Source organism: Xenopus tropicalis, chromosome 6, assembly GCF_000004195.4.
Source record: "Xenopus tropicalis strain Nigerian chromosome 6, UCB_Xtro_10.0, whole genome shotgun sequence".
In the NCBI taxonomy this organism is placed as follows: domain Eukaryota; kingdom Metazoa; phylum Chordata; class Amphibia; order Anura; family Pipidae; genus Xenopus; species Xenopus tropicalis.
The window spans coordinates 59,290,800-59,318,795 of NC_030682.2; the positions used below are offsets into that span (position 1 = coordinate 59,290,800).

The 27,996-nt window shown below is 37.8% G+C and overlaps 1 protein-coding gene across 1 annotated transcript in view; it reads right to left on the reverse strand.

Annotated features, from left to right (window-relative positions):
• Positions 1-883: 883 nt before the first annotated feature.
• ramp3 (receptor (G protein-coupled) activity modifying protein 3) overlaps positions 884-27,996 on the reverse strand; it is a 56,919-nt gene continuing 29,806 nt past the window's right edge. The window contains 2 exon segments of the mRNA NM_001113904.1: positions 884-1,186; positions 1,955-2,090. Of these exon segments, the coding sequence (NP_001107376.1) occupies positions 931-1,186; positions 1,955-2,090 (392 nt within the window). The 3' untranslated portion in view covers positions 884-930.

A 27,996-nucleotide genomic window follows, 5' to 3' on the forward strand; every position in this document is an offset into this window, starting at 1 on the left:
AAAAAACTGTCTGAGCGACACTGTCATTTTATTTACCTTTCTACTGGCATCCCAGGCAATAAGGTACACATGTAATGAGATACTGGCACGGTGCTTAGTCTATTTTACTGCCCCCCAGTAAAATAGACTTTACATGTCCGTTAATGCTGCCTAAAATGCAGTTATGAAAAAACAGGAGCAAATATACAGTATTATATACTGAGTACCTGTAATATACTGTAAGCACAGAAGCCTTGTGTAACAAAAGTTTTAAGACCAATGTGCTGAATTACTGTCTGGGCTCTGCCTCCTTTACTAATAAACAGAGAGGTGGTTTCCACAGGGGGTAGCTGCACAGGCTGTGCAAATTGTTTATCCAACCACAGTTGGCAGCCATTGCATATTAAAAGCCATGCCAGCATATGTCACATAACGCAGCAAAGAAAAATATTTTGCCCTGGTATGGTAGAATAATACAAAAACAAATAAACAAACAAATAAAAAAGACATTTAAGTGCTACATCAGACAGAAAATATTTAATATCCACATCTGCTGTTGTTCTCCGGCTATGACCTTACATATTCTCTAGAGACTGAAACTTTACAACAGAAATATTTTAAACAGCTTACACACCCACCAACAAGCCATGTTTATATAAACAATTTGTTTTAACTTACCATCATCTATTATAAAAGTCAAAAGAAAAAAATATGAAGGAAATTATTCCATTTAAAAAACATAAAAAAACAACATTCTTAAAAAAACTGTTATTTATTTAACACCCTTATTACATTTGGTCAATAATGAGACAATACTTATCTTGAATTTGCCTTAGCAAAGCAATATAATAAAACTTGTAATAAGTTGGATTTAATTTCAGCTTTAGGAAATGTCTTTTTAGGATTTTTTTTTTTGTCAAAGTAACTGTTTGAGGAGGCTGGAAAAAGAGTTTATCCAAATACATCACCTCTCTTACTGCACCAAACTACCACACTGATCATAGCTGCCATCAAAACTACAGGAATCAAAATAAGAGTCGTAAGTATTTCATCAGGTGGATCCTCCCACGTCACTTTATTTGAAGTACAGTTTGAAAAGAAATGTTTATGGATCCCCGTAATAAATTCTTCTGCCAAGCCGTTTGGCCAAAAGCAACCATAACTCAAAGCTTTACTTTCCGTGCATTTAGAAAATTTGTCATAATACCTGCAAATAGAAAGAAAAGCTATCAGTTGTAGCAAGTTACAGAATCCATGAGTCTTAAGAAACATTGATATTTCAGTTGTCTATAATCCACACATTTAAAAAAAAAAAAAAAAAAATAACGCCAACATTATACAAAATTGCTATCATCTATCTCTTCAGTAAAATTCCTCAATATCTGCAGCTTACATATTTTGAATACAGGTATGAGATCTCTTATCCGGAAACCCATTATCCAGAAAGCCTCTCTCCCATAGACTCCATTTTAATCAAATAATTCAGAATTTTAAAACTGATTTCCTTTTTCTCAGTAGTAATAAAACAGTACCTTGTAATTGGTCCCAACTAAGATATAATTAATCCTTATTGGATGCAAACTAATCCTATCAGGTTTAATTAATGATTTATTGATTTTTTAGTAGACTTAAGGTATGGAGATCCAAATTACGGAAAGACCCCTTATCCGGAATACCTTTGGTCCCGAGCATTCTGGATAATAGGTCCTATACCTGTACAATGTTCTTAAACTGACCACTTACTCTACTAAAATATTTTGGATAAAGTAACCCCTAATGAGCACCCATGAGACGCAACAATGCCAATTTAAAAAAAAATGTTTGCAGTTCTGTAGTTCTTTATAACAAAGATGCTAATAATATAAGGCACTTTTTCATCACCTTATATCCTGTAATATTTTTATAATCCACAACATATTATAAGTTATAATGAATATAATGAAATAAGTAAATGAAAAATTGGAAATATTCCTACATAATGAATTCTGTCAGGTTACACCACTGGGTAGGATTTACTCTCTTCATATTTTCTTCAAAATCTTTCCGGCAATCTGGGAAATTTTCCAACATAAGTGTTTCATTGCACTTTTGTTGCAGGGGCTGTTGCGCACCTGTGAAGGTCAAAGGAAAAGAAAAATATATTTTGTTACGTGTGTTATCATCACATATTTATAATGAGCCAACATATAATATATACAGTGCTGTACAATAAATGGGTGTATACACTGAACATAAAAATTTTGTACAAAACCATCCAACCAATAACCAGAGTTAAGCTCTGTATCAACATTTATGTAATTGAGATTAAGATACATTGAATAAATGGATTTAGTATACTCTTTCAGTTCCATTAACACACAGGGCTTATTCATTATTAGTAAAGGAGTGTGCAAAGAAGTAGGGAGAGATAGAGGCCACACACTGCACCAAGATTGGAGAATGAAGTGCTGCCAGAATAATAACTAGAGGGTGTGCTCTTTGGCCTTTAGGGGTCTTGCTCTTCCTCCCCTTGTCTCCAATAAATTACCCTTACAATGTTTTCACTGATATCATTGATATAAAAAAAGAGACATTTCACAAAAGTACAAAGGTCATGGACAATTTGTTTCCCAGGACTGGCCCCTTTTTAAGTACTGTGGCCCCAAGCCTTTTTTTTTTTTAATAAAGACTATAACATTGTAATAATTAGTGGAGCCATTGATGGTGCATAGGTGGTATAGGCATCTGCCAGCTAAATATCTATACAGTACTGTTAGGATTATGTGCAACCTCAGATTTAGCCTAGTGTTCAGGTGTTCTCTCCACACACCACACAAATTCAAGTTTGTGAATTCAAGTTTGTTTTTCTATATCGAATACACTTGCATATTGAATGCTCGCTTATTTATTAATAAGGAAAGCTTGTGCAAAAAACCCCAAAAACTTGAATACCTTAAATTTTCGAGTTTACACGCTCAGAAAAAACTTAAAAATTCGAACAAGTGTAATTGAAAATATGGGTTGACTTTGCCTAAAACAACTCCCAATGACCTCTAAAGACACTTGCAAGCTTTTAAAATACAGATTTTTTATATTTTCAGGGTTTTTGGCACTTAATAAATACACAAAAAAAACTTGAATCATGAAGAATTATGAAGATAAATCTCCCCCTTAAACTTACAGTTTTTTCAGTCATACAGTGCTCAGGGCAAAAATCACTTAACATTTCTACATAACATGGGTTAGATAACCTCAGCAACTTCTCCTGAGATTCTGAAATGTCTGTAAGACAAGTTATAAAATGCTTTCCTGGTTGCTGTTGAAGTGCGCTGTTTGTTATACCATTTTACCCAACATGACACAAGGTATGAGTATACATTATTACTCCCAGGAAACTTATTCCCCACATTAAACTTCATGTTGGGGCTATATACAGTACAGATATTGTTGTTTCTGGACACGGAAGCATTGAATCAGCCTGGGTGCAGGCAAAGCAGCTGATATCCGCCAACAAACATGAGACTTGCCGTTTGTTGGGGGATATTAGCTGAGTGTGTCTGCACCCAGGTGCTTCCGGATGCAGACACAACTAGAAGATTTTTTAAGCATAGGGGCGGATTGTCAGCCTGTGCAGATATAAGGCCTTTATAAGTTCTACCATAAAATAAAATCCATTTCCCCCTCGACACCTTCCATTTGCCATTCAGGCCCATACTATTAATCTTGATCCCTAACTAAGGGTACCAGTTAAAAGATCTCTGGGGCTAAAGAAAAAGAAGCAATGGTCTATTTCTGGTCCTGAAGCCCTTGATAGATTGAGATAGGAATAAGATTTAGATTAAAGGAGAAAGAAAGGCAAAGTCACTTGGGGGTGCCAAAATGTTAGGCACCCCCAAGTGACTTAAATCGCCTACCTTTTACCTCGGGCCGGTGCCCCTGTTGGGAGAGAACAGCACCAGCCCGAGGTAACTGCAGCACTTCCTGCTTCAGTGCGCGCGCACGCGCAGTAGAGTGAAAAGCAGAACGTTAACAGAGAAGTCGGCTTTCCACTCTACTGCGCATGCGCCGACTGCTGGCATTTTAGGAAACGCAAGCAGGAAGGAGGAAGCGCTGCGCTACAGGTACCCCGGGCTGGTGCTGTTTTCTCCTAACAGGGGCACCAGTCCGGGGTACAAGGTAAGCGATCTAAGTCACTTGGGGGTGCCTAACATTTTGGCACCCCCAAGTGACTTTGCCTTTTCCTTCTCCTTTAAGATACTCATTTCCTATGGATATTTAAGTATCACATATTTTTTCTGCAGCTTATCCAAATCCTTAGTATGACCATATTATTGCACAGTTACAGAGCTGTCAACCTCTAGTGAAGTGAATCTGGGGGTCCCCTGAAAATCTTTCCTGGTACACGAAAGTGACATCATGCGCATACACGCACTTCCAGAAGGGACTTCACACACATGCGCACATGCACGTGGTTATCTGGTTTTATAAATGTATTTATAAATGGGCTTGTATATTTGAGCCAAGTAAGTAGCATCTCTGTACAGAAATGGGCAAGGGATATCTGCCAAGCTCTGCAGGACACGCACTGCTAGATGAAGACCAGTGCACCTGGAAAATGTATTTATAGATTTACAAATGCAATACCTTTATTGGCATTAAGTCCTATTTTGTTTGTATCTATGTTTAGGCCAGCAAATCTTTTCCTATTCAGTTGCCTAATACTTTGAGTAATAGGTCTGGGTGTCACATCATATCAAAAGCTTTCCTGAAATCAACAAAGCAGACAAATAGCTTTCTATTAGTTGTGTTTTGACATTTTTGATGAGGCTAAGCAGGGTGAAGATGTTATACATATATCAGGATGGTTTGGCAAAAATCCTACATGGCTTTTACTGAGTACATTTTCGTGTTTGAAGAATTCACAGATCTTCTTGTTCAAGTTAATGTATCCGAGTTTTCCAAATGGGCAGCTGGAACAGCTCCCTGCAGAATAAATTACTCAATTTCCCAAACAGGGGGGCAGGGAGGGATGGTTAATTGGTAGCTGGCTAATTGCCAATTAAAAATATAACTTCTGACAGACATTTGTACAGTTTAGAAATAGGACTGCCGTAGATGTGCTGCATATTTAGGACATGGTATATAGTAAAATGCATTATTTACTACAGGGAGGTTGCACTGCTGCACTGAATGCCAAGAATGGAAATACAAGACACATAGAACCCTGTGGAGAACTTTAAATATAATCAGGGGTCAAGTAATATTTAAATCAAATTCAAATCAAACTTAACTAAAAGTTAAAATCAAAGTTAATTGTTCCAAATTTTAAATGTCTATGGTTATATATATATAATCGTGACTATGATCCCCAGGGTATTGAAACACTTTGATGGGCTTTGCAATGTTAACTTTGATATAATAAAGATATTTATTTTTAAAACCCCAAAAAATTGCCTGCCCCCAGAGACGGAGACTGATGGTAACACTGATTCACAGGTGTTTTTAAAAATTGCTGATAAGGGTACTATTGCAAAGTCAGCAGGTATAATCTACTGGTCAGCTTTGATAACACCCATCTGTTAGGCTGCTATTGGTTACTAGACCTAGGCACCTTATTTAGGAAATACGAATTAAGAATCCAGTCCTCTTTAAAACAGACCGATTGCAGATTGTCTCATAAAACAGCACATATAACTTTTACATTCTTTTGTAAACAAATGTCTTGTAAGAGTTGAGTTTTCATTCATATACATATAGACACATAAAGGATCTGTACCACAGACAATATAACCACACTCTGGATTGTTGCAAAATTACACAAAGTTCAAAATATAGGTATTAGACATATTATTCAGAATGTTCAGGACCTGGGGTTTTCCAGATTAGGGATTTTTCTGTAATTTGGATAACCATACTTTAAGTCTACTAAAAACAAATGATTAAACAAGAAAGGGAAGTTTGAGAACAAACTTCTTGTTGGGTAGAAAAATGTGAAGTCACTGAATGAAATCTGATCTGTTGTTGGCTCCGCCCACTTTTTCTAACCTTGTACCACAGTTATATAGTAAAACCACTGTGCAAAGTTTGGAGACCCTGGTTTTAATAGTGTCTGAATTTCCCTGCTGAAAGTCAATGAGTGACATCTGATTGGTGGCTCCACCCACTTTTTCTTACCTGTAACTGCAGTTACCCAGTGACTAACTCTGCAACTCTGGACCCTGGGATTAATAGTTAAAGAACGGCAGCAATGGCAGCAGGCTGAATTTCCCCACTGAAATTCAATAGGTAAAATCTGATTGGCTATTGGTGGCTCCACCCACTTTTTCTAACCTTGAACTGCAGTTACCTGGTGCCTAACTCTGCAAAGTTTGGGGACCCCGGTGTTATTACTGTGAGAATGGCAGCAGGTTGGATTTCCACCAAGTCAATAGGTAAAATCTGATTGGCTGTTCACAGCTCTGCCCACTTTTGGGCATCCAACAATCATCATATTTTCATTCAGGCTGACCCCATGACTATGTGATTCAAGTTTGGGGAATGTAGCCTCAAAGCTGTAAGATTGGCAGCAGTTTCAATTTCCCCATAAAAGTCAATGGGTGAAATTTGATTGGCTGTTGTTGGCCCCTCTTACTTTGGGGTCATCCAACAAATGTTGCTGTTTCATTCGGGGTGACCCCTTGATTATGTTATTCAAGTTTGGGGGGTGTAGGTCCAAAGCTGTAAGTGTGGCAGCAGTTTGAAAATCTTCCCTGTCAAAGTCAATGGGAAAATTGGGGTGTTTGGAGCAGCGCCACAAAAAGATGGGGGCCCAGATCACTTAGAAAAGCACAAGCAACCTGCTCTGCTATAGGGCAAATAAGTGTGGAGAGTTTGGGTGTTGTACCCCTAAAACTGTAGGAGGAGCAGCATTTAGAATATGGGGGGCACTAGGAATAATAAACAAAAAGGAAATCATTTTTAAAAAAGTATTTGCTCATAGTGGAGTCAAATGGAGATGATCTTCCTATAATTTGGAGCTTTCTGGAAAAGAGATCCTATACCTGTTCTTACAGTTATCCATTAGAGGTATTAGAATTTACAAGACTAAGAGATTTCTAACTCCATTTTTATATGATAAATGCTGGCCTTAATAATATTTGGCAACACAGGCTCTTCATCTGCAGCAGTAAATCAGTTGCTGGAAACTTATTACAGTTTATTCTAGTTTAAAAACCAGGCCATTTAAGCCTATGCAATTTTACTGAATTTACTGCCCTTGTGTTCTAACTTTGTAGCTGTAGTTTAGTGATGTAGACTCAAAAATAATATTTAATACCAGCTGGGAAACAGGAGGATTACATAGATTTAGTCCAAATCCATTTTGCTTGGTGCAAGGTCTGCAGGGCATGGTGCACAGTGGCCTCTCCAGTGCAAAAATATGGGTAATATACCATGGGGCACATTCATCAAAGTACGATTGAATAAAAAAAAATTGTATTTTTTCTACGTTTTAGAACTGTGCGTGTTTTTTGTGTTAATTTGCGCAACTTTTTTGTACTTTGCAACAATTTGTGCGACAAAATCATATTTGTTGCAATGAGTGCGAAAGTTTTGGATTCATTCAAGCTTCGGTATCGTGACTTTCTTTGGGCCAGGTTGGAGTTGCAGAGTGTCATTGAGTCCTATGGGAGGCTTCCAAAATCATGCACAGAAGGATCAAAGTCAGAAAGGTTTTCACGCCATTTACGATCGTTTGGATACAAAAATTTTGGATCGTACATACGAAAGTTTCGTATTCAAATGGAAAGAATTTGTGATATTTACAATCATCAGAAATTGTCGGATTTCGTACCTGAATCTGGCCCCATGTATTTTGCACAATGTGCCCTACTCTTCTGCCAGTTTGGGTCCGCCCCAACAAATACAACTTGCTTAGTTAGGCAGCATTGTATTCATAAGGTGTGGGAGGGCTGGCATGTAGGTGCTTTTGCCTGCTTAAAGGAGCAGTAATACCAAAAAATAAAAATGTAATTAAAATATAATGTACTGTTGCCCTGCACTGGTAAAAGTAATGTGTGTTCTTACTATAGTTTATATAAATAAGCTGCCATGTAGCCACGGGCCAGCCATTAATGCTGAATAAAAGGAGAAAGACACAGGTTACATAAGCAGCTGTAAATTACAATGGGAATCTATTCAGCTTACCTGTTATCTGCTATGTAACCTGTGCCTTTTCTCCTTTTTTCAATTTGAATGGCTGCCCCCGTGGCTACACATCTTTGTCTATATAAACTATAGTAGGGTTTTTGATGCAAACACACAACTTTTACCAGTGAAGGGCAATAGTACATAATATATTAATTATTTATTCATTTCTTTAATGCCTTTGCAAATTCAAGGGGGTCTTGGCAAATGACCTTTATTGTCCCTTAAATAAGAATTTTTAAAAATTATGGAAAAGTTCTGTAACTGCATTTTAAATGGACGCTGTATAAAATGCATCCTATGAATGATTTACTTAAGCATACACAAGTTATTGTTCCCATTGTTAAATCACTCCAAAGTTTTATAGCATGCTATTTAGTCAGCACAGGTTATAATGGTGGAATTCTAAGAAAAATGCTGCATTGTGGACAAAACCCATAGCAATTTGACTGCATTTTAGCAAGTGGGTGTTCTGTCACAGGGCTGGAAAATGAAAAAAAACAACAAGCAAACAAAATGAATCGACAAACACTTTCTCAACACAAAGGGTAGACAGAGAAAGCTGGAACACACATAAACAATCTTTTGGGAATTAAATACTTTCAAGGATCATTCCATTTAAATGATGCAGGGAACAAGAATGATATCCTGGTCATAGGCCAATAAAAGTAATGAGCAGATGGACAACTTTAAAGAAATTGCAAATATCTAGGGAGAAATGAAATTCATAAACAGAGCAAGATCATTAAAAATTAGATTGTGACAAGGTACCAAATGGTGCAGGGTTTAATCTATAAATACCTTGTGCTACCTCAATCATACAAACATATTGCAATTAATTATCTGATTAAAACAATATTGCGCAAAATGTCGAAACCCAGAAATTACTAAAATATCTGAGACAAGCATTGTTTTTACTGTTCAGTTCAGTACAGTCTTCATCATTGTGAAAGGTTAAACTGGTCATTAACAAAGGACAACACAAAGAATTGTTTCTTATGGAAAGGGAAATGATTCAGTTGTCAAAGGTCACATCTCAGTCAATCCTGAGGAAGTGTTAAAAGAGGTAAAACATGAAGATGTCCTTGACTTTGTATTGTCAGGCAACTGTATATTTGTTTTTGAACTCAGGGCAGTAGCATTATTTCAAATGTTCTTATTCAAAGCTAAGGAAAAATCCCATATCCTTAGGTGGGTGGGGATTAGAATCAATCATGTATGAGGTTTGTGAATCTGAGCTGAGCAAATACAATGACAAATAGGTGAAACAATCTGTGAATGCATGGATTTTTTTGCAGCCATTTCAAAATTTGACAAAAAAAGTTGTTCAAAAAATAAATCAGGTAAGTGAATGGGTTGTCTGGATCAAAATGGTTTACATGGATGGAAAGTAAGCAAGGAAAAAGGGACAGAAACAAGGAAAAGTTATTGAAAAGATTACATTTTAATTTGGTTTTCTTGCATTGATGCATGGGTCTCCATGATTCCATGTAATACAGTATAAAATCTTACCACACAACATTATGATAATTTAAAAGTAGATCTAAATAATTCAAATGAATTGCATAATTAATTCAAAAACAATTCTTGAGATGCAAATCTTACTTTTCCTGACTTATTATGGGTCTCCTGAGAAACAGAAAAGCTGCCCTAGACCAGTGGTTCTCAACCTGTGGGTCGGGACCCCTTTGGGGGTTGAATGACCCTTTCACAGGGGTCGCCTAATTGGACCATTGGAAAACACATATTCCCGATGGTCTTAGGAATAATTTTATGGCTGGGGGTCACCACAATGTGAGGAACTGTATTAAAGGCATTAGGAAGGTTGAGAACCACTGCTCTAGACAGATATTTCATTTATAATATTAAACTGTTATTTTCTCTTTTCACCCTAGCTTTAATAAAATGGTGGTTTACCTTTATGTTATAGGGAAACTGATTTTTATGGTGCAGTTTTTATTTCTAAATTACACTGTTTACATAGCAAATAATTCACTCTACCATTTAAAATGTTATTCTTGAACCAACAAATGTATTTTTTAGATGAAATATTGGTGTGTAGGCAGCCATCTCAGTGCATTGAGCCTGAGTCTGAGCTTTCAGAAGGAGCCAGCGCTACACATTAGAACTGCTTTCTGGTAACCTTGTTTCTCCTACTCCCATGTAACTAGAAGAGTTATGAGCTAGACTTGATTTTTTTTCTATTGAGTGCTATTCTAATATCTATCACATTTAGCAATACAGGTGTCAGCTAGCTGCTATTTTGTTATCTTCCCATTGGTCTGCTGATCAGCAGCTGGAGGGGGAGTAAGGGAGGGAGTGATATCACTCCAACATGCAGTTCAGCAGTAAAGAGTGGCTGAAGTTTATCAGAGCACAGGTCACATGGCTGCGGCACTCTGGGAAATAAAAAATATGACTATGGGAAATTTTGTTTGTGCTTTTAAAAAATAGATTTCAATGGAGAAAACATGTTTTCCCATGCAGTATTGCTTTAACTTTCAGTTTGTTATTGAATGGCCTATTCTAAGCAACTTTTCAGTTGGTCTTCATGATTTATTTTGTATAGTTTTTTAATTATTTGCCTTCTTCTTCTAACTCTTTGCAGCTTTCAAATGGGGGTTGATGACCCCAGCAGCTGAAAAACTATTGCTCTGTGAGGCTACAGTTTTATTATTGTCATTGTTACATTTTACAACTTATTTTTCTATTCATCTTCTCTCCTATTCATATACCAGTCTCTCATTCCAACCACTCCCTGGTTGCTAAGGTAATTTGGACCCTAGCAAACAGATAGGTGCTGAAAGGAGAGCTGCTGAACAAAAAGTTAACAAAATTAAACTAAACTTAACTAAAAAACTACAACAAATAAAAAATGAAGACCAACTGAAAATTGTCTCAGAATATTCTCTCTACATGATACAATAATACTCTCTGAATCATACTAAAAGTTAACTTAAAGGTGAACAACCCCTTTAAGTTTATATAATGCAGAAGAGTTTTGAGTTTATGTCTTCAAGAGCTATAAAGCTTTGTGGGAGTTAAAATTCTAATTTTCAATAAAATAGTTAAACTACACCTACTAAAAATGTGTTAATGCTAAGTACAAAAGTATGTTTTTAAGCATAATTACTAATTTAACATACAGTGCAAAGTTTGCTGCCTGCTGCAACCAAACAAAAAGTACTTTTCTTGTTCACCCGTTTAGAAGTAATCATCTTATTGGTTGCTAATGCTTAAAGCTAACTTTCCCCCATGTGTAATAAAAGGCACTAAGTTTGCCCAGGAGCTCCTGGGCAAACTTAGTGCCTTTTATTACATAACCCCATTTGTGCCTTGTATTGTATATGGGGGTTATATGAGTGCCTGTTTGAATTGGTTTGTCTGCACTTTGCATGTGAACACTGTAAGGCAGAGGTCCCCAACATTTTTTGCCAGTGAGCCACATTTGAATGTAAAAAGAGTTGGGGAGCAACACAGGCATAAATAAAAAAGTTCCTAGGGGTGCAAAATATGGACTATGATTGGCTAAAGGAGGTTCTGTTTGTCAGTACATTTTGATCTATTACAACCTAGCACCTACTTTGAGGCCACTGGGTGCAACATTCAAGGTGTTGGTGAGCAACATGTTGTAAGTAACTGCTGTAAGGTTAGAAATAAACGTTAACTGCCCCTGGTTTTGAAAATGTATGCAAATAATGAATTCCTAAAAAAAGTTGGCCCACTGAATATGCCTTGATCAATGACACCGGGTCTCTGCACTTCCAAAAGCATATACCGGTAGTATTTTATTTATACTTAATTAGCCTTGGAATGCTTTCATAGTCTGCTTTATTTTTCAACTTCAGATGCTCGTTTTACATCATTTGGGATTTATTTCCTGGTACTCGCGTGACTGCTTCCTTTTTGCCATAGAACAAACAAACAAAAGGCAAACTTGCCGTGCAATGATCCTTTATCTGAAATGAGCAGGATTTCCATTATTCTCATATAAACCACTGTATCCTGGAGAAAATGTAATTACAGAAATGATAGCGGGAAAGAGATAAGAAAGTTTACCTCAAGCAGAGCCAAGAAGAACAATACATTTACTTATCAATAGTGGTCCTTTCAACGGTTGGAATGCTGGGAACTGTAATTTAGCAACATATGATCACATGCACATTCTCAATGTAGAGTCAAATGTAGGTTAATATAAAAAAAAAGTTTACTTGCTAGAAGAGCTAAAAGACGACAAGAGGTCTAGTTACTACTGTAGCACTGAGGCTGTTTAACCGCTTTATGCTAAAATATGTGAACTATAACTATATATATATATATGGTATCTTTACATGTAGCTACATATATATATATATATATATATATATATATATATATATATATATATATATATATATATGCTTGTATGAGTTTCAATTAAGAGAAAATCCATCCTGATTTTTCATCTTTGGCCTTTAACCCTTCCTAAATTGCTGCAATTTCTGTTCACTGCTCTGCATTATGCAACACATGACAAGAGAGAATGTAAGTGCCTTATATCTAAAATGTAATGGACTTTCTTTGTTGACAAGAAATATTTACAAGAAAGACTCCTCCAAACCTCCTTGTTTTTGTTATACAGCTTCTTTTATTTGTGATATACCTGTATACTGATATTTAGTCAACCCACTCCCTTGCAATCAAGATTTTTTGCATGTAGGTGTTATTAAGCAGCACATATCATAATCATAAGGTTTGTGATGGCTAGTGATGAACTGAAAAATTTGAGGTTGTTGGTGAGAGAGCCAAGGAAATGTTTAGAGAGAGAAAAATAATGTTGCTAAGCAAGTCAGTAAATTAATAAGTAGTACAGACAAAAGGGAGACAAGTGAAACAATTACAGGGAATTGAGGGAAAGCATCTGTGACACTGTAGGAAAATGGTATTGATAGTCAGTCTTCCATACAGAGTGAAGCAGGACAGACCCAAACAAATGAAACACCTTAACGTCTGCCATATTCTTCAAGGCCAGACGTCATAGAGATTGATAAAAGATAGCCAACATTCACATACGCAAAACTATGTTGGAATAAATGGAACAAAGGAAGCACAAATTTAGGTAGCATGTTACGAAAACATATAAACCGTCAACAACTCTACTACAAAAACAGCCTAGGAAAAAAAAGATTTGCCATAAGAAAATCCCTTTTATGCAAGGAAGGCCTGGCCTATCCTGTCAGTGTAGACATCTGGGAATGTACAAAAGCTATTCAGTGCCCAGAGAGAAAGGGAGGAAAAAGTTTTATGCGGGGATATAGAAAAAAATTCTCTTGAAGGATCCTTGGCCCCTGCATGTTGTTCCACATCAACAGTAATTTTGAGATTGTAATATCTATTGGAATACAACTTTAAGATTGTGGTTTGTTTTCCCATGTTTCCACAATTCGGAGTACATTTTTGATGTGGTAGATTTTCTTGCTCTAAGCAAGGTTTGTTTCACCTCCTCTGAGAAGCCTTGAGAAGCCAGAGACTGCCTCTGAGAAGGCTTTCCTTCAAAGTTGGTCCTCATGTGTTAAGTGGAGCAACTGGACATTGTTATGTATTTCTAGACCCCGAGATGGCCTGTAGATGCCATTAAGGAGGAACTGACAAGGTTGCTAGGTCTGCATACATGGTTGCTAGGTCTGCAGTCTGATGATATTTTTGTATACTATTCCCAGGTCTATTTTGTTCCAGCTTAGTTAATTAGCCTCCCATTGTTAACCCCAATATGTATATGGCTGAGATGTCTAGCACATTTCACTTTGTAAAGGTTTGGTGTTGTGAAAATATCCCTGTCACTGTGATCTACGCATAACACTCATGACAAGACAATACAGTTGCAACAGATGGAACTCGGTTTAGAAATGTTCCACTATGCATACTTTAGGCAATATGCTTCCTATAGATCTATATGGAAAGTGGTGACATGAGAAAAAGAACAGATATTCTAAGTATCTGTGTGAGAGTTAGGGAAGTACAGTATGTGTGATAGATATAATAGGCAGTGTACAGAGACTGGAGTAGAAGTGGGGATTAGTGAAGACTATGGAAAGAGCATAAGCAAGAAAGATACAACATGAAGTAAAAAGGACGTGAGTGTATGTCCCACTCCACAGTGTATTTTAGTCAAGCTCAAACCCTACCAGATCATACACATATAGGATATAATTAGTATCATCATCTGTAGCAGTGTATTTGCTACTATATTGGCTTTAAGGATACCTTGCAAGTCAAAAACAGTGTAAACTCCCCCAAAAAAAGACTCAATGCGGGAAAAGTAACATTCACACGGGAGATGTGGGGAGCTTTTTAAGGAAAATTTGACAAAATTATGACATGCAGGAAAACCAACTTAAAACTAGGAAATGCCCCCATTGAAATGCATTAAAACATAAAGATACTGTATAAAAAAGAAAAGTAACATCTGGAAAAATGTAAAACGAGGGAATGTAAAACCAGGGTTTGACTGGTGAAAGTGAAGTGGACGTAGAAGCAAATGTTTTGTGGGAAGAAGAAGGAAGGCAAAAAAAACCAAAATGATAGCACTTTCAGGGCAAAAGCACAAGCAATTTGAATAATTTTGTCACCTCAGTGTGGGACAAAATGATCAAAATCACCCTTTGTATCACTGCCCTTTAAGTGCTGTTAAGTCATTGTTTTGAAAAAATATACATGTACATATACATAACAAATCCGGAAAACTTAATCTAAAATAAGGAAGCCAGATCATTTAAAGAATCAGGGTCACTTTTAATAAAAGCAAGTTTATGAGGCCATTGACGAGGCAAATCAGCTGGCACTGAATAGGTTAAAGTGATTTTGAACAGTATTTACTTTGCACATCTGTATTATTAAAATGGAGGTACCAACTTTTCTGCAGGTATAAATGGAGAGAGCAAGCAGCGACAAGTGACTGAAACCAATTATACTGCAGCAAAGCTAAAAGCTTCTCTTTCAGCACAACACCAGAGGCAGAAATGGTGGCAATGGGGTCATTACTTCCATTAACTCTGGACTTTGGGCACTTATGGCTAAATTAAATACTTAGGAGGAGATTTACTAATCCACGAACGGTCCGAAGGTGTCCGAATGCGTTTTTTGCGTAATGATCAGTATTTTGTTTTACTTTTTCGTTGCCGTCGCGCCTTTTTTGTATGTCCCGCGATCTTTTCATCATCGCCGCGACTTTTTCGTATATTTTCCGCAACTTTTTCGGATTGGTTTTTCCGCCGTTTACTATCGCTCAATATGAAAAAATCGCGACGGTGACGAAAAAGTTGTGCAAAATACGATAAAGTCGCGACGGCGACAAAAAAGTCGCAACAAATACGAAAAATCGCAACGGCGACGAAAAAGTCACACAATTTTCGTTTCCAATACGATTTTTTCCCTTTCGGGATTCGGATTCGTGGATTAGTAAATCTGCCCCTTAGTGTATTTGTAAGTAAATAGTAGTAAAAAACGACATCAAGAATCAGTGTTATAAAAAACAGGAAGCCTCATGTACATGCCCCACACAGTGTCAAAGTGCCATAATTGGCCATTTTTTTGCAATTTGGCCAGTGCATTGGGCAAATAGGTGCAGGCCTCTTTTCTCCATTCTGAAGCACAGAGACCCACAGAAAGAAATGGAATGGCAAGAGTATAGGGCTAGCTGTCTCTGTCCTGTTGCTGCATTTTTCACTGACTTCTAGATTTTTCATCCTATGCTCAATGCAGAACTCAGTGCAGAGGTGGAGGTGGGTGGAGCCTTGCACCTCTTAGTGCTCTTGCACTTGCGCCCCGCCATGGCCACGAATGACACCCTAACATTTTTGCAAATGTTAATGTGGAGTTAAATTTTATTTCATAAACTTTAAAACATAGAAACAAAATATAGAAACAATGAAAATAGTAATTGTGACATTTATTAAACGCTTCTAGTGTAATTTCCACTTTTCATAATGTCATCAACAAAAGGCAATTTAAGGGAAACACAATAGTCATGGGATGATCTGGAAAAGCAAGACCAAGAGAATTGTTCCTATGCTAGCAAACCCTTACATTACTACAAAGGACCCTCAGGAAGGTTTGGCTGAAACAGGAGCAGTGCTTCTCTGTTCCAGGTTGCAGTGGATCTGCATGGAATAGCCATCGGGAGGAAGCCTTACCTGTCACATTATAACAAATGTCAACATCCAAGGGATAGAAAACAGCATCTAGACAAGCAAGAGGCCTTTTTTGAAACAAGTGTTGTAAAGAGGACTTTGTTTTACAAGTGTTGTAAACTCCTTTGCCACAATCATCAAAGGTTTGTTTGTAGAATTGTACATATAGAGGGAAGTAAGAATTCCAATAAATATCACAAAATTCGGAATGCTAATGTGAAACAGTCAGCCAAGAAGCTGAAGCAGGGGTGGCTCCAACAACAAGATAATCTGTGGGTACCCACAGAAGTATGCCCACCCAGCCACCCCTGATGATAATGCTATTTTTTACTTTTATCTGCTTGATCCGCCTTCAGAGTGAGGTCACTTCCAACTCAGGGTGATGTCACATTCAGTTTTGCAAGTTACAGGGTCAGAAGGTAAGTTAACCCATTGAGGGTAAAGTCAGGTTGCAGGTCTGGAAGGGGGGCCTCACAGGTCGGGTACAAGTCTGGCCAACTGGACCCACACAGGTCATTACCTCACAGTCCCCTGACTTAAATATCACAGAAAATTTGTGGATAAATCTTGAACATGCAAGACAGCTCAAGAAGATCTAGAATTAGAAGTGGTCTGCAAGGAAGTGTGGACAAAAATCCCTATAACAACAACTGAACAACTCTTAGCTGGATACCAAAGGTGTTTACAAGCTGTGAAATAAAACAAAACTGCATTAACATTTCCAAATATTTAATTACTAACACAATGGGGCCGATTCACTAAAGGTCGATAAAATAAGTGCTATATATAGCATTCATTAAAAAATGTATCACTTCTTATTTTTTGCGACTTAACGCTCAATTCACTAAAAGGACAGCTGTCATAATTAGGAAGCGATGTTCTTTGTGTATTTTATCTGGCGATGAGCGATTTCGTACGGTAATTTCAGTTGTGAGCTATATATTACGCATTCGATATTAACTAGCGATATCCTGCACCCAAGTGTAACGCGTTGTGTACCACATGACTAACACCATTTTGTGCAGTTCCGCTGTGAGTGTAGAGATGGAGAGAGCGGAAGGTGCAGGTGCGCAATTGGCAAAGCAAGGCAAGACGAGTCAAGTGTTGCAGATCGATGTTGAAGCCAGCAGTGGCAGTCTGAAAAAGGTGGCAAAACTAAGGGAACACCAAGGTAAGCAATCTGAGAGCAAGGTGAGCAATCTGAGAGGCGACACAGGCACATTGTAGAACACCAATAGAGGCCAAAAAGGAAAATTGAAAGCCTACATGAACCAAGCAGGTTCTACATGAATGATTTATCCCACACCACCAAAGCTGCACATGAAGGGACACTTACAAAACCAACACCTGCAAGTATTCCTACTTCTGTCCCGGGAAATTTATCCAGCAGTGACAGTGAGGAAGAGAGGCCTGGCTACATTATACGACATTAATACAAGTGAATTTTCTCTTGCAGAGAAGCTTAATATTAATGAAATACGTTTTGTTAAACAGATTCACCCTTACCACCACCTGGCAGAAGCAAAGGCAGACGATCCTCAGTTTCTACCATTCCAGGTAATATTGTTTCCTAATTTTGGAGGACATGTGTTTTGTGTCAGGCTTATGCAATGGCATGAGAGTGAATTGTGTCTGTGTATATTACAAGTGCTTTAATTACAGGAGTGCAGTGTATTGCTAATAAGATAGGTGTGTTATTGGACAAGTGTGTCTTGCTGGGTTAAGTGCAGTCAGTTCATCTTGTACTTTTGGACAGTCAATCTTTTCAACTTGTTTTTGCCCTTGCACTCTGTATGGCAAAACATTTTACCTTTTTTTTATAATGACAGTCAGGCACGACAAGCCTCATACGAGGCAGCTATGTTAAACCTGCATGAGGAACACTTGAAGGTCCAGCAACAAAAAATTGCTTTGTTGGAAAAACAAAATTCCCTTTTAGAGAACATGACTCATGCACAACAGGAAATGAACAAAAACTTGATAACTGTTCTCCAAACAAGTAATGCCAACACGCTCTACTACTAAAGATAATGCTGATAGTTCAGCAACCACTTCTGCAGCTCCAACTAGACAGGTGCTTAAAAAAAAAGAAATGTCCCTGTTTCCTTGATTTTGCAAGCAAAATGGTATTTTACAATTTGTAAGTAATCTTTGAGTTTTGGAATTTTCTGGGGCAAATTTGGTATTAAACAAGAATATTAATACATATTAGTCCTATGTGCTTATAGTGCTTTGTAAATAAACATTTTATAAATAAATATTATAAACATTTTGTTTTTTGCTATTTGTGTTGGGGGTGGGGGAATCACCTGCTCAAAGCAACATGAGCCTTAGTTGCCACTCACTACTGCTGTGAGAAATAAAAGAAAGGAGCATTTCTTTTGTAAGCATGCAACTATTTTCACTGAAAATAAAAACAGTTTTGTTTGAGAAGTTGTTTTGTGTTTCTTTTTTATGGGATTAAAGATTGTAGGTACTTACAGGAAAAGTAATTGTTAACGATTTCTGCCCGGACTTGATTCTCTCTGTCATCCGCACTTTGGACAGGATGGATGGGATGGATTGGGCCATCCAGGTCCTCAGCCACAAACACAGGTAAACCATGCCGGTAAGCCAGATTGTGCAGTACAGCACACGCTACAACTATCTGGGCAACTTTAGTGGGGCTGTACATGAGGCTGCCTCCCGACTTGTCCAGGCAGCGGAAGTGGCTTTTAAGAACCCCAAAAGTTCTCTCGATCAAAGACTGCGCTCTGACATGTGCTTCGTTAAAAGCACATTCAGCCTGTGTACGCGGCCTGTGAATGGGGGTGATCAGCCACCTACAGCAAGGGTAGCCAGCATCTACTGAAATAAAATAAGATGTAATAAGATGCTGAAAACAAATAAGCTGCTTCCAGTCTCCCTCTGTCAAAAGAGGGCCCTTTTGCAACAGATGTGACAGTGTGAGACTGATAGGTGACACTACAAGTAGCTGCTTTGACTCTCCCACTGTCAAAAGAGGGCCCTTTTGCAATTGCTTATGGCAGGCAGGCCCTGGGTTGACAGAAAGCAAATGTGACAAGTTGTGCTAGACATGACACAAATACTTACCTAAAAGCCACCCGTGAGGTATTTGTCTGGTTTGAAAACCATCATAAAACCCGGACTGCCTTAGGACGTAAGCATCATGTGAGGAGCCTGGAAATCCAGACATGATGCTCCTGATGTTCATGCTCGCGTCACATACCACTTGTATATTCAGGGAATGGTAACTTTTCCTGTTCCTGAATACATGCACCCTGTCTTGGGGGGGATTTAATGCCACGTGGGTGCAATCTATGGCACCTAACGCATTGGGGATGACACTCACACCATAAAACTGCCTTTTGATGCTGTTCCACTCATATCTATTGGTGGGAAATGAAATTGCCAGACACCGAACGTATGGCATCCAGGACCTGGCCAAGGCACCATGAGAACGTGGGCTGTGACACTCCCCCGTAGATCCCTACAAACCTTTAGAAAACTTCCCGTGGCAAAAAAATGCAGGGAGCACAAAAGTTTAACCATGCCAGGAACGGCATGGCTTCTGTGTGTTAGTGGCTGCAGATAAGGCTCCAGTACCTCATACAGGCTGCATTTTGCAGCTCTATTTAGTCTGCAGCGCTTCACTATTTCCTCCTCTGTTAACCCTCTAGAGTGGACCTTTCTCTGAAAACTCGAGGATGCATGACTCTTGTCTTCACAAATGCTCAAAAATCACAATGTTGTTTAAGTACAGCCTCCCCCAATTAGGTGTTAATATTAGCACAGATTATCACGATATTTAGCTCGTTTAACGCTTCATATGCTTTTGTGAATCATGCGTTAGTATTCTTTCCATTCGATAATTACCGCAATGCATTAAAAATAATTCATTGCGGTAATGTGCATTTTAACACATGTGAAATAACGTTGATGAATCAATACTTTTGATGAATCGCATACTTTTTACTGCAAAAAAGCATGCAATAAGCGTTATCGACCTTTACTGAATCGGCCCCAATGACTCCTGCAGTAGTTGTTTACTACTTTTCACCTACCTCATGCTGGAATGTGATTTTCATGAAAATGTAGACATTTGCCAAAGTTTAATTTAAGGATCTATTTTCTTCATCAAACAGCTTACCAAACAGCTTACAAATTCTACTTTTAGAATTTTTTGGTTGGCATACTAACTACCTTCACCAAAAAACACTGTCACCCTTTTTGAGATACCTGGGTAGGAGCCCAACAGTCTAGTAGGCAGTATAAAACATGAGCAACAGTATCAGATGCCAATCCATAATAGAGCATGTTAGTGTACAGGAATTAAGAATACTAAAAACCCAGTGCAGCTTTGTTTGGGGAACATTATTTTTAGTCGCAGCCACATCATTTCCTCTCACATCCTATTCCTGTATTTTAGATTCCATCTCTGTTAAATCTCACCCATTAAACCCTCAAACTATATGGAATGGATCCCTTATAGTTTACAGGAAGGCAATATCCAATAATGTCAATTGTGAGCAAATAAGTAATAATTACTTTTCCTCTGTTATAATAAAACAGTAGCTTGTATTTGATCCTAACAAAGGTGCGGCAAAACAATCCCATTAGGTGAATTTAATATTTAAATGTTTTAAAGTAGACTTAAGGTATGGTGATCCAAATTACAGAAAAATTCTTATGCAAAAAATCCCAGGCCCCCAGCATTCTGGATAACAGATCCCATATCTGTACAGTATATACTGAGAAATAAAACACTGAAAACAAAAATTACTCTCTTTCAAGCAAATCTATTTGGATCTGTTTTAGGATGGTTCCAGGTGACTTTCATTTTGTGCCTTTTCTCTTTTAATGTATTTGGTTGCTATATCCACTGGCGGGTGACAAGTACTGTTTGTATGGCAGAATTACTGTAAATATGAATAGCAGTGTTTGTGAATAGGTAAGGTAAGCTATACACATAATAATAATTTCCCTTTTTCATGGATGCTCTGCAAGCAGGAAAAAACATTCTAGGTTCACCCCAAATTGTATTCAAAGTGTATTTTGAAACACTGTAACAGTTTGCTTCCATAATGACATATACCAATATTAGTGTTCCCTCTCCCACCCTTCTGCTTTCGCTCTCGGCACTAAAAGGTATTGCCGCCCACTCTATGCCACAATTAAACGCTATACAATAACTTCTTCCCAGGGTTGTCCTATGCTAAAAAGACCATCAATCATTAAATGTCTTTCCCAACAATATAATTTACATTGGCCCAATCCCTGCAAGTAAAAAAACAAATATTAATGCTGCTTTTTCACATTCATTTTTTGTTCTAGCTTCATTACTAATAAATCCTCTAATAAATAGGCAGTTGATGTTTTGGTTACTATGTCAGACAAAAGAGTAGTTGCTAGGTACCTGGACCAATTATTTAATGTATTGTACTGTCACCCTCATCATATGATATGTTTTGCACTATGAAATGTAAAGGATGCATGCAAAAATGAGTTTAGTTAATTTTGCAAGTGTTTTTCTTCATGTTTCCATAATATAACATAAAATGGCATGTCATTATAGCCTATAAAAATATAAATTTTAAAAGCCTGTAGAAATATTTGCGGTAAGAGTGCTTTGAAGGGGCTGACTGAATAGCTACTTCTTCTGAAATAGGGAAGTCCCTGCCCATTAATGAACCTTGCAAAATGTCAAATATAACTCCTCCTTTAAACATGCATTTTTAATAAATCTCATTTTAAAGAATATGACAAGGCTATGTGCAGGGCTGTATTTAGGTCCGGTGCCACCCTCAAAACCAGACCTAAACACGTCCCCTGGGTGCGGAAGTGATGTCACCTGCACGGCTGTCCTTGATGTCACTTCTGGTGGAAGTGCCATCACTGTAGCCACACACCGCCCCCCAATCCATACCTTCACCCCCCAGCTCCGCTGCCGATTTTTACTGGTATGATCTGCCAGCGGCTGGGGAAGTTTCTCTTTACTGAAATTCTATTTAATATATAGGTACCCAAGGGCTGCCCCCTAAAGATGCCACCCTAGGCACATGCCCCTGGGTGCCTATATATAAATATGGCCCTGGCTACATGTAATATATATACTATTGACTTGCGTCCCTGGTGCCCTCTTGGAAAATGTTACTCTGCCCCTGTATAAAGGCAGAGTACACAGAGATTGGCAGCACTGTTCACTGACAACATCTTGACTTTCTGTAAGTAATGTGGCCAAAATGGCAGCTGCAAAGAATGCCACTAATCTTTGGCTGTGATACAGTCAGAACTAATTTTTTTTCCTGCAAAAGCAATGCAAATCAGGAGGGAATGGGATGCAAACTAATAGTGCAAATAAGTAGGAATGTCCCAAATTCCTTATTCAGTTTGGATTGGCCAAATCTCAGCATTTTTTTTTAGCAGTATTCAAAACGGGCCAAATCCTAGAGCCTGGGGGAAATGAATCTAATGCCTTAATATCTGGACAACTGAAGGTGACAATTTTTGTTGCATTTTTGGATTTTGCAAATGCAAATTAGGGTTCGGATGCAGTTGAGATTTGACTGAATCTTTTGTGGTGCGTTCAGTATTCAACTGAATCCAAAAATTGTGGATTTAGTTTTAATTGTCTTTAATTTAAGTTTTTTTGTCTCTAAAAATTATGTCGCTTGGAAGAAAGTCTGTAGGGCATGCAGTTTTGGACAGATAACTGCATATGCAGGCCCGGATTTGTGGCGAGGGCACAAAGTCCTGGGCCTATGGCGGCACAAATTTGGATGCAGCATATGCAAAGCCACACTAAAAAGATTTAAAAAGCATGCGTGAATGTGCATGCGTGAATGCGCGGGGGGGGGCGGTTAGCAAATGCGCATGTGCGCGGGGGTGGAAGGGAGATGACGTGATTGGGGCCCCTGGATAACAGGATAACTGTCGCTGTGCATATGCTGCATACAAAGGCACCATTGGTTTCAGAGAAAGCAAAGGCCTGTAGCATCAGAGCTGATTTGAATGTACAGGTATATATTATCCAGAATGCTTGGGACCTTGGGTTTTCTGCATAATAAATACTTCTGTAATTTGGATCTCTATACCTGAAGTCTACTAAGAAAAAATTTAAACCCAAAAGGATTGTTTTGCCTCCAATTAGGATGAGTTATTTCTTGGTAAAAAAATCATTTTTAAAAATTTCAGTTATTTGTTAAAAATGGAGTCTATGGGAGATGGCCTTCCTGTTCCGAGCTTTTTGGATAAGGGGTTTCCAGATAACAGGTCAACTGGGTGGAATTGGGGAAAATGGTTTGACATTTAGTTTGTAAAGGTATGGGATCCCTTATCTGGAAACCCCTTATCCAGAAAGCTCCGAATTACGGAAACCCTGTCTCCCATAGACTCCATTTTAATCAAATAATTCAGAATTTTAAAACTGATTTCCTTTTTCTCTGTAGTAATATAACAGTACCTTGTAATTGATTCCAACTTAGATATAAATAATCCTTTTTGGATGCAAAACAATCCTATTGGGTTAAATTAATGTTTTATTGATTTTTTAGTAGACTTAAGGTATGGAGATCCAAATTACGGAAAGATCCCTTATCCGGAATACCCTTGGTCCCAAGCATTCTGGATAATGGGTCCTATACCTGTATTTGGTTTATTCTTTAAATTAGTATTGCACATGGTTTTCAGGCATTTTCAGGCACATGGTTTTATGTTATAACCCAATGAGTGTTAAAAATTATTGCAGTGACTGAATCTGAGTCTCCATATTGTGTTTTTATGGAGCAAATATTAAATGATTTGCCTGAATACACAATTCCACTATTTTAAAAATAAACTATTTTTCTCTGGAGTGCTGAACATTTGTTCCTCCTTGCCTTTCTTTGTTTAACTTCCTCTTTATTTTTCTCAAGCGTGTCAATGTCATTTTTTGTTTTGGCCAGGCCTTATCAGATATCTTTAAGAATTTCCTTTGTTACAGAGAACACAGATGTCTTTGTCAACCTTAGAGATTTCAGGGTATTTTACAGACTTTTTACATCTGCAGAGAAAGCACGAGATTAGTCTTTTAAATTTAAGACTCAGTACCTCGCTTTCGGAAATGCAATATTGATAATGACATTAAACAACATAAAGCTGTGGTTGATAAGATACTGTAAAACTGAATACTGTAGGCAATGTCAAGCAATGACAAAATATTGATCCCACATCTTCCTAACAATATGATTTTTCCAGGATAATCTAGTTCTGCTGTACTGCCCTTATGCTGGAATGGGTATATCAGGGCACACCAGAGGGCCAGCTGTTACACAGAGATGCCAAATTCTCAGGAATTAAAGATTTTTTTTTCTTAAAGAAAATTGAAAGCTTGGCCAGTTTTAGGCTGAGATCAACAAAAACAACACTAAAAAAAAAACAAGGCAAAAAGTCCAAGTGAGATTTTTCTACCTTGCTAATCCAGTCCCCTTCCTTGAAAATAAATACATGAGCTCCTATATATATTGTTTATAGCCATATGAACATAAACTGGGGAAAGGGAGTCAAGGGAATAAACCTTACATGCATAGGTGTAATTTCAATATCTATTTTCAGAAAGCTCCTTTTCCTTTCAAATAAAGAACCACTGCTTTTAAGAAAGGTTATTACAATCACATGATGAACCTTTCCATTCCATTAGATGAGTATTTGCCAAGACATGGAATTGGAATTAATAGAGGCCAACAATGCCCATTGAAGCAGCCTTTTTGTTCCTTAAATGGCCAAACCCTCCATAAATTGAGGTGAAGCCGCCTGCAGTGTGTTTGTTTTGGCTATGTGGCTGGTTTGGGCCGTCAGTGTCTTTGGAGCTTCATGAATGATGTCTGAGTCATACACAATGAGTATCTGAAAATAGCACAAAAAAGTGATGGTCTGCCAGATAATTCCAATTTTGTACAATTCAGCAGTACTGGTGACACTTGAATGTAAAATGGGCTGGCCAAAAGGTGTTATACTTCTGCAACAAATGTAGCATCAAAGGGTTGGATGTTTATTGACTAATTATATCCCTTTATTCTATCACCATTTCAGCCTTTCTTTCACTTTCTAGCTTTTCTTTCCATTCATCTCAATTATATATATATTAGATTGGGTTATAAGCAAGCACAACTAGGTGTTCCTCAGAAATACGTATTCCCCTTACCACTTGCCTTTTGCTTAAGGGTCTAACAAAAAAGGTGATGAAGAACATTGGCATCATAGCTTTTAAGAAATTACAAAAGTTATCAACTGTGATTGTGTCAATTTGAGTTCAACTCAAGGTGATAATTTTCATAGATTTCAAGTTGCATGGTGTCCAGGAATTATTATGGCAAATGCAGTCTGAAATTTTGCTTTTTGAAGGTTCACAACAAAAATATTGGAGTTACCTTAATGCTTCTTTTTTCTTTAAAGCTACATTTAAGCAGTAGTTTTTTACATTAATCTATGTTGTACAGCAATATGGGGTTCCTTTTCTATGGCAGTTTCCTAGGAAACATATCTATTTACCAGGTTACCAGAACCTAGATAGACAATACACTTGGATAAAGTAGGGTAAGCATAAGGGCAGACAAGGGACATTCAAATTCACTTTTCAATAGACAGAATGATCTACTCTGATACTACTCTGATTACATTTTCTAAAAAATGTTTTTCTAGTATTCTCCGTAACTTTCCCATTGCTTTCTAAAATGGCTCCTGTTATGGCAGCATATTTTCTGCTGTAACAGAGATCACAATGAAAAAACTCTGAAGCATCAGCTTCTCAAAATAAAATTAATTGAAATAGGGTCTGAAGTGCCATTGCGGTCACTTGAAAATACAAGAGATAAATGCAGTGAAAGTGTTTGTGGCTTTCTCTCAGTCACATTAATTCCTATGTTCAGAACTGATATTGTAACTTCAGAAAATTAACTTAAAATATGAATAGCCATTGTGTTAAGGATGTTGGTGTACAGGCATATCACAAATTAATTCAATCACACAACTGTTAGTAAATTAAGACAACAGATAGATGATCATGATAGACGCATCAGTTAATAGAGCTTCTCCAGCATAATCCTGCACTGAAACCTGTTTTATATTTCATTTTGAAATTTCACATGGGGCTAGCCATATTCTTCATTTCCCAGGGTGCCAAAGCCATGTGACCTGTCTCTGATAAACTTCAGTCACACTTTACTGCTTAGCTGCAAGTTGGAGTGATATTACTTCCCTCCCAGCAGCTGATTAGCAGAACAATGGGAACACAGCAAGATAGCAGCTCCCAGTAGATATCAGAATAGCACTCAGTAGTAAGAGATTGAGATTCAAGTCCGGCTTGGGACTCCTCCAGTTACATGGGAGTAGAAGAAACAATAGGTTACCTTAAAGCAGTTCTAATGTGTAGCGCTGGCTCCTTCTGAAAGCTCAGACTCAGATACAAGAGATGACTGAGATGGCTGCCTACACACTAATATTACAACTATTTGTTGGTTCAGGAATAGCATTTTAAATGGTAGAGTAAATAATTTGCTATGAAACAGTGTAATTTAGAAATGAAAAGCACACCATACAAATCATGACAGTATCCCTTTAACATCCCAAAATATTTATGATAATTTAGCTTTTAGTTTATACAGAGTAATGTAAAAAAAAATCTCATCTGAATTTATCTCCAGTTTCCCATCAAGTCCTTGGTTCAACACTGTAATAGTGTACTATAAATAATAACCTTTTGATTTCTTTCATCTGCTAAAAATGTATACAACCTTTTCCTAAATTATTATGGTATCTGCCAGAACATGCTCACCAATCTTACTGTGCAAATCCCTCTGTCCAACTCGAGCTCATGTTCCTTGGAATGGTCTGTATATGAGCAAGTATCGGGGAAGTTTATAGTATTGTCTTGTTATATATTTAGATAAAGTCATCATGTCCCAGCTTATGTTTCTCTGCCCAAATGTAAGCAACTTAACCTCAGCTATCTTCTCTTTATAAATAAAATTCTTCCTTTCAGCTGTTAATCTGATCACTGTACTTTCTTTAGTTCCATAGTTCCATTTTAGTTCTGTGTAAAATGCAGAAAAATTCACTGATGCACTGAAGAACCTACCCACCTGCTACTGCCATTTTCTGAAGCAACAAGACTATGACCCACCTACTAATAGCAAAACTCACTTTATTCTACTGATTGTATGCATGGTGCTCCTTAAGGTAGTCTCTTACTTTACCCCCCTGTTGTCTGTCCATACTCCATCCACATATCCTCCTCCCTGCTCCCATCTACATACTCCAGCTCTTTCACGCTTTATAACTTCTTGAAATATTTTTCTCCCCCAGTTACTGTCAGTATGCAGAGCCGCACTCATTTAAAATCCTCTGCTCACATCTTCTCACTGGCTGTCATTTACAGGCCTCCATCAGCATCCTTCTCTGCTACCTTCCTTTCTGACCTTGAAACCTGGCTCTCTTTTTTCCTCTGTACTGTTGGCCCTGTAATCATCCTTTGGGTTTTCAACTCCCACATTGATGATCCCTCGCAACCCTGGCCCTCACGTTTTCTCCGCCTAACCTCCTCCTTTGAACTCCTGCAGTGGACAAATACTTCAACTCATAAGGATTGCCACTTTCTGGATTTAGTCTTTACCAAAGATCTGTGCCTTTCTGTTTTTAACAGTGTCCCCTT